A 12,726-nucleotide genomic window follows, 5' to 3' on the forward strand; every position below is an offset into this window, starting at 1 on the left:
GTTTTTTCATGAAACTTCTAGACATTTATGAACAAAAAGGCTCATATGGAGACTCAGTACAACTCTTAGTAAACTCACAGAGTGAACTGACTTCCACGTTCCAGTTTTCTCATCTGTTTGGCTTTCAATTTTTTCAGTATAGTTTAATAGTTATTTTCCCTTCCATGTCACAAGGACTGTCTGACTTTTCTTCTCTCCCCACTTCGTTGTTTTCTACTCTCCCATCTCCTAGTAATTATAACCTCTGTGGCATCCTTTCAACAGTTGGGGCTGGAAAATAAGCATCTTGCTGCAAAGATAAAAAGCACCCCTTCGCACAGCCCATCTTTAGCTGATTTAAGCAAATTCAGAGTCCAGCGCAGCTTCTAGAGAGAGCTACCTGTCGTCTGGAGCCCCGTCCTACCACCGCCTCACACGAGCCTGCATTCCGAAAGCCTAACGGGGATTCTCGACTGCTCCACTGTGTGAACTGGAGATATTTCTGTGTCATTCTATCTCAACGATGTTTTTTTATTTGTGTTTCATGTTTTCTTTTTCAGCCTCGCTGACTGTTATTTCGGTAAAAGCCGTCTCGGGCATGATCACTTTTTCTGTTACGGAGAAAACGCAGCTAACTTATCCCATCTTCTATATCATGTTTATCATCATGATCGCATCTTGTGTTTTCCAAGTCAAGTAAGTTAGCTTCTGCAGACTCACTCACCGTTCAACCTTCCAGGGCTTCTCTGAGCATTAATCTTTATTGGGGTCCATTGATAATTAACATGAGGTGTAACTGGTTTCTAAGGGTGAGGGGTCTACAGCTGATCCTCAGCCAGCATGCCCTGTTTTCTCCTTCGTTCCCAATAAGAAGCTTCTACTGAGCCGTGCCTTCATGTCTTGTGAGTTCTAAAGTATGGCCGTAATCTAGCGAAGTGCACTTTGATACTTTCCTGATGCTCTTCTGCTTGTAATTAATATCCATCGTATGCAGGTTGTCATTAGCAATAAATCAGAGGGGCAGGTCCACATCCAGGATTTCATTCTAAATATAGGAAATGCATGAACCCTTCACCTTCATCCCTAGCTCAGGCTCATTAATTGCCCAGGGATGGACAAAACCAGACATTTGGCCGGGAGGGAAATCCTTTCCCCAGAACCCTGCATGCTTGGCCAGAATTTTCTTTGTACCCCTGGGATTGCGGAATGATTGTTTTATGTTTCTCTTGCGGCCTAATAGTGGTGACATGGAACTTTTGAGATTTCTGTTCTTCTCTCCCCCCACCTCCATCTGCTCTAGTCACTTCTCTTCCATTTCACATCGTGATTATGCCTTTGCCTGCAGAGGCTGTCCTCAGTCAGCCAGGAATTTTTCTGTTTATCCCAAAATGCTATGCAAAAGCACTATCCTGGTGCCAGGAAACCAGAGCCTACCCTCCGGAAGAGAGAGCTTCCCTCCATGGGCACCCGCAGTCAAGTCTAACCTTCACGGGTCGGACATGGGCAAGGACTGGAGAAACCCAGTGTTCGGCCACTGTTTCATTTGTCATTTCCTTATGGGAATGAGTGTGTTTCTCATGCTTGACCCTTGCTCCTTTGTTTCATCTCCCTTTCTTCTTCTGAGTTCATCAGCTGGGCTAGAGTATCTTTTGGAGTTTCGTGACTAACATCGTTATCTTTCAACTGGCTGTACGAATTTCAGTGGCAGACAGAAGGGAGGGTACCCCGCACTCCCATCCCCCTTCTTCTAGTCCCTGCCCCGCTGGAGCTGCGGTGAACACACTCCAACTGTATGACTGGCCACCGAGCGAAACCGCCCGAGGCAGTGTTTGTTCATAGATTTGTGCATATATGTAAGTGTGTGCACATGGGCACCTGTGTACACACATCCCCTCAGGCACACCTGGGCTCTATCCACAAACATTTTTTTTTTCAATTGTGCTACAATAGGACCTAAGCATTTTAGTTTGGTTTTTTTTTCTTTTCCTTTTTTAAGTGTCCAGTTGGTGTCAGTGACAGGGCAGCATGACTTCCTGCTGGGGACTGGAATCACGCTGGTGGCCGGAGAGAGACGGCGAGCTCCCACATGTGCTCTGCAGCTGGAGCCCTGAGCATTGTTTTCGAAACTTTAAACATTCCCTCACTCCTCCATCTTCTTTCTTGGCACGTGGCATGTCAATGGATAGCTACACTATTCCCCAGATATGATATTTAACAGATTCTAGGGTCTATCCTCATGAATCAGCTCCAGTGTGATACTGGTCCAGCAGCTTGAACCACTTCCAACTCAAACTTCTGTGGCCTCAGAATATGATTAATTGCTTTTCATTGTTACTGTTGTTGGTTTAAACAGACCATAAAACCTGACATCTGATCTCATCCATCAGACGCATATAAGCTATGACTGCTGATTGGAAATGCCCTTTTACTGCACTTCCTCTCCCTTTGTAGTTGTAGCTTAAGGACATGCGTTTCTTGATGTTATTGTTAACTTATTGCTGAGCGTTCCTTAAAGCCAGAGCTCCAGTAAGTGCCTTCTGCTCTAGGTTCCTGAGTCAAGCCACGAAGCTCTACAACACAACAATGGTGGTGCCGGTCAACCATCTTTTCTTTACGACCAGTGCCATTACTGCAGGTGAGCCTTGGTTTCCTACCCTTCGGTGACTCTACCCCCACACCAGGCGTCCATCAAGTTTCTCTCAGGGTAGACGACACACTCAAAGCATCTTCAGGTTATAAGGAATTGAGTAGCCCACGTCTCATGATCCTCCCCTCTGCCCAGGACCGAATTTCCTCCATGACATTGTCTAGGACGGTCACTCTGCTTTGTGTGAAGGCTCCCCGGGGCTCTCTGTCTCCGGAGAAGGCACAGTCTTCTTTTGGATCACGCTAATTATCTGGAGAGCTCAAATTATTGGAAAGTGTTTCCTTATCCTGGACTTGAAACTACCCTCCCTGTGAATTCAAGACTCTCATCTTAGTTCTGCTTCCAGGAGTCTTCTCCTTGCCAGCCCTTCTGATAACCAAAGCAGCTGAAGGGTCCTCTCGTGTCTTCTCTCTGGACCAAACATCCCTATTCCCATGAACTCTTCCCTCCATGTCCCTCACTGCCCTGATCAGAGAGAGGGGTCCAAAACTGAATCCAAAACTGAATCTGGTGTTCCAGGGCAGGCCAGGCAGATGACAATAGAAACTGCCATCATTGCAGCTCTGGCCTCTATTTCTCTACTATTATAGTTCTTTGGTATTTACTGACAATTTACTGACAATTGGTATTACTGACAATTATATATATATATATATATACATATATATATATATATATATAAAATTTTATTTTATATATATATAATTTTATTTTATTTATATATATAATTTTATTTTATTTATATATATATATATATATATATAAAACACAACAGTGTTCTTAAAAAATCATAAATTTGAAACTTGATCCAAATCAAAATACAGTAGATACCAGTATCTCACTCCTAAGTCTAGTACTGATGTAGCCTAGTTTACTGGCTTATTGGATGTATTTACTACCTTCTCAGATTGGACATTCATTTCCCAAAGGAAAATGTATGCATTTTGGAAGCAGTTAAGAATTATGTCTCCTAATTGGCACATCTTTCTTCTTTCATGGCAGACAATGTGACTGCTAGTGGGCCGTTTTTAAGAGTAATTGATGCCTTTCTTTTATTTCCTAAAATTGAAACTTAAAAAGAAAGATCATATAGCAAGACATCTGATTTGTTTTTAGCATTTGATGCTTGTTGACAGAAGAAAGTAATAAAAGATTGCACATTTGTGTGCCCTAGAATTACTAGAAGAAAAAAAATAATAGGGCCAAAAAGAGTTACAGGCATGACAGACAGCCTAATAGTTAATATTAATGTTGTAAAGATGTGTAAAAAAATGTAGTTCCCTTGAAAAGAACATTTTGTAGGAGGACCAACAGGGTTGGAATGTCAATACTCAGCACACCAAGTAATTGATGAGTCAGGGAGGCTGGAACTTTCTGGGAGCAATCATTCATCTGCTGTTGCTGAAGTGTGGAACGGAGGTGAAGCTTCTTGACTAACTTTCCCTTTTTGCCCCCATCGAAAAGTCTAGCTTAAGATTAAAACTCAGTACCATATTTTGCCTGCAAACTAGTAGAGTTTCTGTTTCATTCTTTTTATTGCACTAACTGATACCAGCAAGCTATCAGAGGTGCACTCGTGGAGCTGGGTGGCACGGTGCCACCCTCCCGGAGCTCCATTTCACAGTCTTTACCGAGAGTCCGAAAAATGTTTCTAGTCTCTGATCCTACAGCTCACCACCAACAACCCAAATAACCCAATCTAAAACTGGGCAAAGGACTTGAATAGACATTTCTCCAAAGAAGATGTACAAATGACCAATAAGCACATGAGAAGATGCTCGACATCACTAACCACTAGGGAAACCTAAGTCAAAACCACAAGGTGATGCCACCTTAATGCCCATTAGGATGGCTACCAGCAAAACAAACAAAACAAAACAAAAAACAACAAAATTAACAAGCATTGCTGAGGATGTGGAAAAATCTGAATTCTGCGCACTGTTGGGAGTGTAAAATGGAGTAGCCGCTATGGAAAACACTAGGGCAGTTCCTCCAAACATTAAACATAGAATCATCATACAGTCCAGCAATCCCACTTCTGGGTGCATATCCAAAAAAATCGAAAGCAGGGGTGTGAACAGGTATCGGTACGCCAGGGTGGTAGCAGCATTATTTACAATAGCCAAAAGGTAGAAACAACTCAATTGTCCATCAGTAGATGAGTGGAAAAGGAAAATGTGTTATGTCCTATGAGGAAATATGATTCAGCCTTAAAAAGGAAGGAAATTCTGGGGTGCCTGGGTGGTTCAGTGGGTTAAGCCTCTGCCTTCGGCTCAGGTCATGATCTCAGGGTCCTGGGATCGAGCCCCGCATCAGGCTTCTGCTCAGCAGGGGATTCTACTTCCCCCTCTCTCTCTGCCTGCTGCTCTGCCTACTCTGCATACTCTGTCAAATAAATAAATTAAATTAATAAAACCTTAAAAAAAAAAGAAAAGAAAAGAAATTCTGACCCATGGCGACAACGTGGATGAACCTTGATGACATTATGCTGAGTGACATAAGCTGGTCACAAAAAGACCAATGCTGTATGATTGCTCCTATATGAGGGATCTGGAGTAGTCAGACTTACAGAAGATGGAAGCAGAGCAGTGATGGCCAGAGGCTGGAAAAGGGGCAAAGGCAGAGCTGTCTGTTAAAGGGTATGGACTTCCAGTGTGGCAAGGTGAGAAAGTTCTGGAGATAAGTCGCTCAACAGTGTGAATATACTTCACACAATGACTGCAGACTTAAAAATGGTTATGAAGGTAAACTTCAGGCTATTTGTATTTTACTACAAACTTTTTTAAAGATTTTATTTATTTACTTGTCAGAGAGAGAGAGGGAGGAGGAGGGTAAGAGCAAGAGGGGGAAGCAGGCTCCCTGCTGAGCAGGGAACCCAATGTGGGGCTCCATCCCAGGACCCCGAGATCATGACCTGAGCAGAAGGCAGACACTTAACCGACTGAGCCACCCAGGTATCCCTTTACTACACATTTTTTTTTTAAAAAAGAGTCATTTCTACTCTTTACAAAAGAAATTCTTCTTTAAGCAGCAATAACAGAAAACAAATCCTAAAATACTGAGGAAGAAAAGAAATATGTACAAAGAAGTTTATTGCTACTTGACTAAAGCAAAAAAAAAATTCAAAACAGCTTAAAATGCTCTTAGAGAAATGAATATTATGGTGCATCTGCTTAGAATAACATGGAAACATTAAAATGATTACAAGGAAGTATGCCATAACATGGAATAATGCTCTCAAAATGTTCATCCACTCAACCAGTATTTCTTAGAACTGGACGTGGCTTCTTCCTGGACGAAGTTTATTCTCTAGGTGAGGAGACAGGCTTGTGAGAGCACTCCTGGCCATAGCACTCTGTCTTGTCCATCATGGTAGGCACAGCACCTCGCACAATGGCCGGCATGTAGGACTCAATAAATATCTGTTGGCTGATGAGTCAGGCTAACACCACAAGCACACAAACACACACATGCACACACAAATTCAATCCACATGATACATAATTTAAAGATAACTTTATTTTTTTAATTGAAGATTTTACTTATTTTTTGACAGAGAGATAGCAAGAGAAGGAACACAAGCAGAGGGAGTAGGAGAGGGAGAAGCAGGCTTTCCCACTGAGCCAGGAGCCTGATGCGGGGACTTGATCCCAGGACCCTGGGATCATGACCTGAGCCAAAGGCAGACACTTAATGACTGAGCCACCCAGGCACTCCTTAAAGATACCTTTAAAAAAGAATAACTCTCTGAAGGCTTTGGGACCTTAGACCAAGGGGTCGTCATCAAGATCAAGAGGGAGAGAAGACAAGTTTTTAAGAGTAAATAACACATCCAAATTTTCCTTCCCCCAAAAGGGAAGACCAGAAGGAAGCAAAAGGAGAGGGTGTTGGTAGTGAGAAACAAAGCTGGGGAGAATGGCTCCCGTGTCCTCCAGGGCATAAGTGTGCATGGAGCATTGCCAAGAGTGTCAGCCTGGGCGGCCGGCCGCTGAGCTGAAGGAGATGCTGTGTCCCAGGCCCCAGAGTCTGCCCAGACCCTCAGGTCAGGCCTGCTGACCCCTGGCCTGAAAGTGTAGGTGGGAAAGGTCACTAGAGGTTTTTTTTTCTTGCCTGTTCTGGTGGGATAAATCCTAGACTGGATAAGAATTTTCTATTTCCAAAAGTTATGGCAACTCTGTTAATTTTAGAATAATAATACATCATATGAAGTCTACGAATCTGTGTTCTTTTTGAAATCACTGAAAATGTAAGTGTGGCATGCACATATTTTTAAACATAAGCTACTGAACGTGCATTTTAAGGGTAACTATCCTTAGAAAAAATAATACATGAACATAATTTGAAAAACAATGTAGCTAGTATATATGTATTCTTTCCCTAAAATCACATTTGTCTTTTATTCTGGTTACAGGTATCATATTTTATCAGGAGTTCCATGGTGCAGCTTTTCTAACTGTATTTATATATTTTTTTGGGTAAGTAGATGTCTCATAAGTAAGGAATGTGAAATCCTATTACTTTTATGTGGGTTTTTGGCATTCTACCTGAGGTATAGAAAATTGGAAGATAATATAAGAAACATTAGTTCCCTGAGCTCTTAAAAGAAACCTAGTTTTCATTTAACATCCTCCACAGGACTCTATGTCTTTGACTTGGTAATTTGGGTCTCTCTCTGAGGCTTTGGAACCTGGGGATTTTCAATCCCAGCCACAGTCTAGAAAAATCCACCACCGGCTGTTATAGCTACTCCATGATGTCTCTCTGCTAAATCAGACCTACCTCGCTCTTGGAAATTTCTAGGTTAGAACACAGCCAGGAACCACAGATGCCTGTAGGATCCCCTAGAATAAAGTTTAAGTCTAGGGCAGATTATTAGCTTTGGACCTAATAACTTCGGATTGGAAGTATCCCTTTCTTGTGTCTGGGTGCCCATCTTTAACCCTTCCTAGAAATTTGGTAGGCATCGTCGCTGACATTCTTGCAAACAGAGAGCAGACCTTGGACAGACTATCACCAATGTATCAGATCGTCTGCTGGATCTGACTGGCACTCCATTAATGCTTAGCTGCTTCTTGATCTCGTGTTCTGCATGGCCATTATGCAGACTCGAGCCCAGGCTATTTTCAGCATAGAAAACCATCTAGCTTGAAAATCCAATTTCATAAGATACTTGGGCAAGCCTAAACTTCTAGGATCTGGAAACTATGACTATTCTTATGGCCAAGAACAATTAAATTTCTTAGAAAATTAAAATATATATATATATATTTTTTTTTTTTTTTCTCATGTTGCATGCCAGTAATGGGTCTGGGCACGCATGGAAAGAAAATGAGACCTAGTGTCTACCCAAAGGGTTTAGAGCTGGAATTAGCCTCCAGATGGTAAAAACCTGGGGCAGAGATTTATTGGAAGCTGCCCAGGTCTTGGTTCTGGGGAAAAAGTATAATTGGCTGCAGCAATTAAGACAAGTTCTAGAAGCTTACCATGAGAAACAGGAAAAACAAAACCAGTGGAATTTATGTCATCATGTAGACTATGGAGCTGGTATTTAACACCACGGGTTGTTTCAGTGTTCTTGTGTTCTTTATTAATATCACTCTTACAGGTGTTTTCTATCATTCCTTGGTGTGTTTTTGGTCACAAGAAATCGAGAAAAGGAACATCTGCCACAGTCCTACATTGATTTTGGAAATATTCCGGGTAAAACTGTATATCCTTTAATTTATGATGGGAAACTCTATCCTTATAAATTAGTAGTTGCTGGTATTATTGGGGTGTTAAAATTAATATAAAACATAATTTTTATCCTCAAGAAAATGTCTTTTTAACAATGAAAACAGAGACAACGTTTTAACCGTCAGTGTTAATAATCATTTATTTGAACATCAGTTTTGCACAGACCACTGGGGATATAAAAGAACTGGCCCCAATTTTCTTGATTTGGGGGATGTTGCAAATTTTTTTTTGTGTTTCCTTAAACTGAAAAAGGGTGGGGATAGGAGTAGGGAATGGTTACCAGGAGAGTCTTTGAAGGAACAGCCCAGGAGAGGAGCTTAGACTGGTAAGGACCATCATTCTGGAAAAGACTGCAGAAACCTGTGCACGGTGGGGCCGAAAGGGACATCCTTCACAGTCACCTGAACACGGAGAGCTTCTCCCCCTCCACTTTGCCTTTTTCATCCCGATCCATTTCACATCCCCCTCTTTGCAGTCCTCCACTCTCCTTGGGAAATAACTTGCTGTTGTCATGTAGACAGCAGAAGCGATGTTCAGAACAAAGCCAAGAGTTGGCTGTATCTTCACCTCCTCCCCAGCCTACTCAGTAGGTCCAGCTTTGCTAGGGAATCAGGGCAATCTACAGGTTTCTAGACAGAAGTGATGATGATCTGACAGCTTCCTCTCCCATTCCGTTAGGTCCCCAACTTTGAAGCGAAAGCCATTAACGCCTCATCCCTACAACTGAGAAAACATGACCTAAGGAGCTCTGTGTTCTCTTTCCCTCTTGGGCCCTCTTATCCCCTAAGAGCGTTCCAGGCCAGAACTGGCTCTGGTGGCAAAGGTGGGCATTGTGAGTGACTTGTGTGGTCAGAGGCTCTTGGGTAGAAAACACCATTAAATTCAATTTTCCAGTTCACAAAGCCCCATACACAGGATCAGCAGCAGCTTTTAGGAGCTGCTATGGAAGTCTGCTTTTCTTTGTTGTTACACGCATTAGATCAAACACGGAAAAGGGGAAAGGACATTGGGAAGGAAGGTGTGGCAATGAGTGGACGCTTCACGTTCATCTCTTGACCGAGCCAGCCCAGTTTCCATGCCCTGCACAGGAGGCCCTGTGTGGCGGGGAGCCCGCTGTCTCCTGCGGAGAGCATGTGGTCACCACAAGGGACACAGAGTTCTGGGGCCCTTTCTTCCTGACGTTGATCTCTTCTGTGTAGAGGGTAACCACAGAGCACTATAAAAAGGGACTAAAATGTGGCCTAGAGAGAGGAGAAACCGTTATTAGACGTATTCCTTTCTAAGAGCACAAAAGATTTTTTGTGTGTAACTATTATCTCCACAGGGAAACAAATGTTGGACAAAATACAGCCAGATTCAAATGGCTTATCCTACGGAACCCTGCCTGATGGAAGTGACTCAACAAAGAGCCAAAGTGGAGAGAAGAAAGAGGTCTGAGCTGCCAAGAGGGATGGCCACTGGCCTGTTATTCGATCCCCCCCTTTAAAAACCCTCCCCTTGTGTCCCAGCTAGGTCACACTGATGTGCGCAAGCATCACCATCCCCCTGCCCTCAACACCACCTCCGTCTGCACGGACAGCTGGGGCCTTCCTAAGCTTTGACAGTCTCATGTCTTCACAGAAGGGGATTTGAAGTGTTCCCACACTCTGGATTTCCCCCTCGTGAACATCGACCCAGCTAGATCTTAATTAGAGCCTGGCTTCCTGAGCAGGACCGCACACAAAAATGTGTGTTCATGATTTGGCTACAGAACACGCACAGGCTGCTTTTCCCACACAACTTTGAGCGTCGGCTGCTTGGCTTTAAAGAAACACGTTCATCCCCCAACCTCGCTCCTGTACCAAGGGTTTGAGAGGATCCGTTTCTCCCACAACGTCTTTTACGAGCCTCCCCCGTAAGGATCTCACCTTTCTAGTCCTGAGTTAGAATGGTGAATCATCTTTTTCTGAAAATTTGCCCTGTTCTAACTGCCCTTTGAAAATTAAGACTATCTTCAAAATGAGAGTCTGTAAGTGGCCTTCCGTGATGTGTATACCTTGACTGGTGAACTTCTTCAAATGAAGAAAGAACAGTTTAAGAATTAAGACCAGTTTTTCAAAAAATATAGAATGATGAGCATTTTTTCAGCTACATGATCCGATCATACTTGAATTGAGACTGAAAACTTCATCTCCAATGCCGGTATTTCTGTGGGTCTTATGACTTACCTAGCAGGTTTATTGTACGTTTTAACTCTTGACGCAAGTCTCAAAAATTGTATTTAAGTTCTAAGTGTTATTTTCACGAGCACACCATTTCCTCCCCCAAGTTATTATCCCAAGCTTTAAATATTCTTCTAGGCAAGAGTACAGCTATGAGTAGAGAATTGGATTTTAGCCATTTAAGTCTGTAGATGTAGCCAGATGGCCCAACCTGCGTCTGGAGAGGAAGACCATGTGCTCCTGGACCTGAATGGCTTTTCTGCTGTGACCGGTCACTTATCTACCAAGATTCATTTGCAGATAGAGTTCATAATCCTATATGTTAGTTATGATCTACTAATATATTTAAATGACAAGAAAAGAGCTAGCCTTTATGGTAAACAACATCAAGTCAGAAGCCCTATCCTTAATGACATGTCAAAAGCTTCCCCTCACTTCTGATGTGCCAGTCCAAGGCTCTTCCAACCAGCTGTCTTACATTTGTGAAGGTTGTATAACTCAGAGCTATCGACACTGTAATCTTAACTGCTTTGGGTCTTTGAGCATTGTTCTTTGTCATAACCTATAGTGCTGGCCAAACTGAGCCACAAAGGCGAGATTCGAATCCATCGCCAATGTATGAATAATAACCTAGAGCCCATGTCTGGCTTTTGAACTCCGCTATTGTGGAATGTATCCCCTAATTCAAATAAAGCAGTCATATAATTTATGGCATGTTTTATTGAATTGGTCCAACATGTTGGCACTGGAAGGCTCTGCTAAGAAATGCGTCTGGTGTCTTAAACTGCAGATTTTTGATGACTCTCAAAACTGGTTTCAAAGATGGCAAAAATATTTAGACTAAAGAGTTTCACTTGAAGTAGGACTACACTTATAGCTACAGCACGTGGTTTTGAGCATTGTAGAATTTTGTGCTGACACAAGCGTGATGCCAATATTTTAGTAGTTGCCAACATTTGCATCTTTTAAAAGTTTTGAGAAATGACATCGACTTATGCACTTTCAAACAATCCAGCAGTGTTTTAGAAGTCCAGGCAACATATAAAATATATTGAGACCTAACTTTACTTTCCATACTGCTTCTTCAAAGCAAGGTGAAGAGGAGTTTTAGTTGTACTAGCTCATAAGACTTTTTAAATTACAAAGTGCATGACAACCACCAAAGCCAACCCAGTACTTCTCTTGGCATTGTGAATTGGGGACCTTTAGCCAACAACTTGACTCATTGGCCTATTTGTCTAGACGAGGGCTCTGCAAAATTTTCCTGTAAAGACACAGAGAATAAATATTTTTAGGTTTATTGGCCAGTGTTGCCTGTCACAACTACTCAACTCTGTCATTCTAGCATGAAAGCCAACACAGGCGATATGTAAACGGACGAGCATGGCTGTAGGCCAGTAAAGTTTTATTTACAAAAACAGGTGGTCAGCCCTAGGACTGTAGTTTGCCAATCCCTGATCTAGATTCCTTCTCTTGCCATGCAATTTTGTTCTTGCTCCTTGGGCATTCAGGAGTTGAAAAGGTGACACTTCATGATTCATGACAAACAAGGATACTATGGGATTGTGGAGCTGTGTCTTGATGTTTACATTAGGATCTTGTTGTTTACATAAGATACAGATGGAAGTGATGAGTTTGTTTCTCTTGTAAACAATGGTTCAGAGGTACCTGGGTGGCTCAGTCGGTTAGGTGTCTGCCTTTGGCTCCGGGCATGATCCCAGGGTCCTGGGATGGAGCCCCATGTTGGGCTCCCTGCTCAGCGGATGGGGAGCCCACTTCTCCATCTCCTCCCTGCTCATGCTTTCTCTCAAACAAATAAATAAAATCTTAAAAAAAAAAAAAAAAAACAGTGATTCTTTTGTGAGCACCCTTGCCTATATTGGAAGAGCCTTTCTAATCCCACATTCCAAGTTGATAATAGCTTTGGAAATGAGTACTAATGACCTCTCATTAAAGCAGAGGACTTTACTACCCAATTGTTTTCAGTTTAAGTGTTTGCTTGTTCTATACCCATAATACTTTCACTACCAGAATCACTTGGGGAAAAAAAAACACAATAAAAACTTCTCAAGCGGTGACTCAGAATGTATTTTTCAACTCCCCCTTGCCACCCCCACAAGCTCCTGGAAATTCTGTTTCGTGGCAGAGAAAGACTGGGAAAGG

General features: G+C 42.5%; 1 protein-coding gene across 1 annotated transcript in view; it reads left to right on the forward strand.

The window, feature by feature from the left end:
- The window catches only part of LOC111146699 (NIPA like domain containing 2), a 74,888-nt gene extending 62,989 nt beyond the window's left edge, over nt 1-11,899 (forward strand). The window contains exons 7-11 of the mRNA XM_022502367.1: nt 540-675; nt 2,526-2,614; nt 7,038-7,101; nt 8,232-8,326; nt 9,687-11,899. Coding sequence (XP_022358075.1) covers nt 540-675; nt 2,526-2,614; nt 7,038-7,101; nt 8,232-8,326; nt 9,687-9,799 — 497 coding nt within the window. The 3' untranslated portion in view covers nt 9,800-11,899. The remainder of the gene's footprint in view (nt 1-539; nt 676-2,525; nt 2,615-7,037; nt 7,102-8,231; nt 8,327-9,686) is intronic.
- Nucleotides 11,900-12,726: the final 827 nt, after the last annotated feature.

The sequence above is a fragment of the Enhydra lutris genome, unplaced genomic scaffold, assembly GCF_002288905.1.
Source record: "Enhydra lutris kenyoni isolate GAN:26980312 unplaced genomic scaffold, ASM228890v2 scaffoldscaffold14, whole genome shotgun sequence".
NCBI classification, from domain to species: Eukaryota; Metazoa; Chordata; class Mammalia; order Carnivora; family Mustelidae; genus Enhydra; species Enhydra lutris.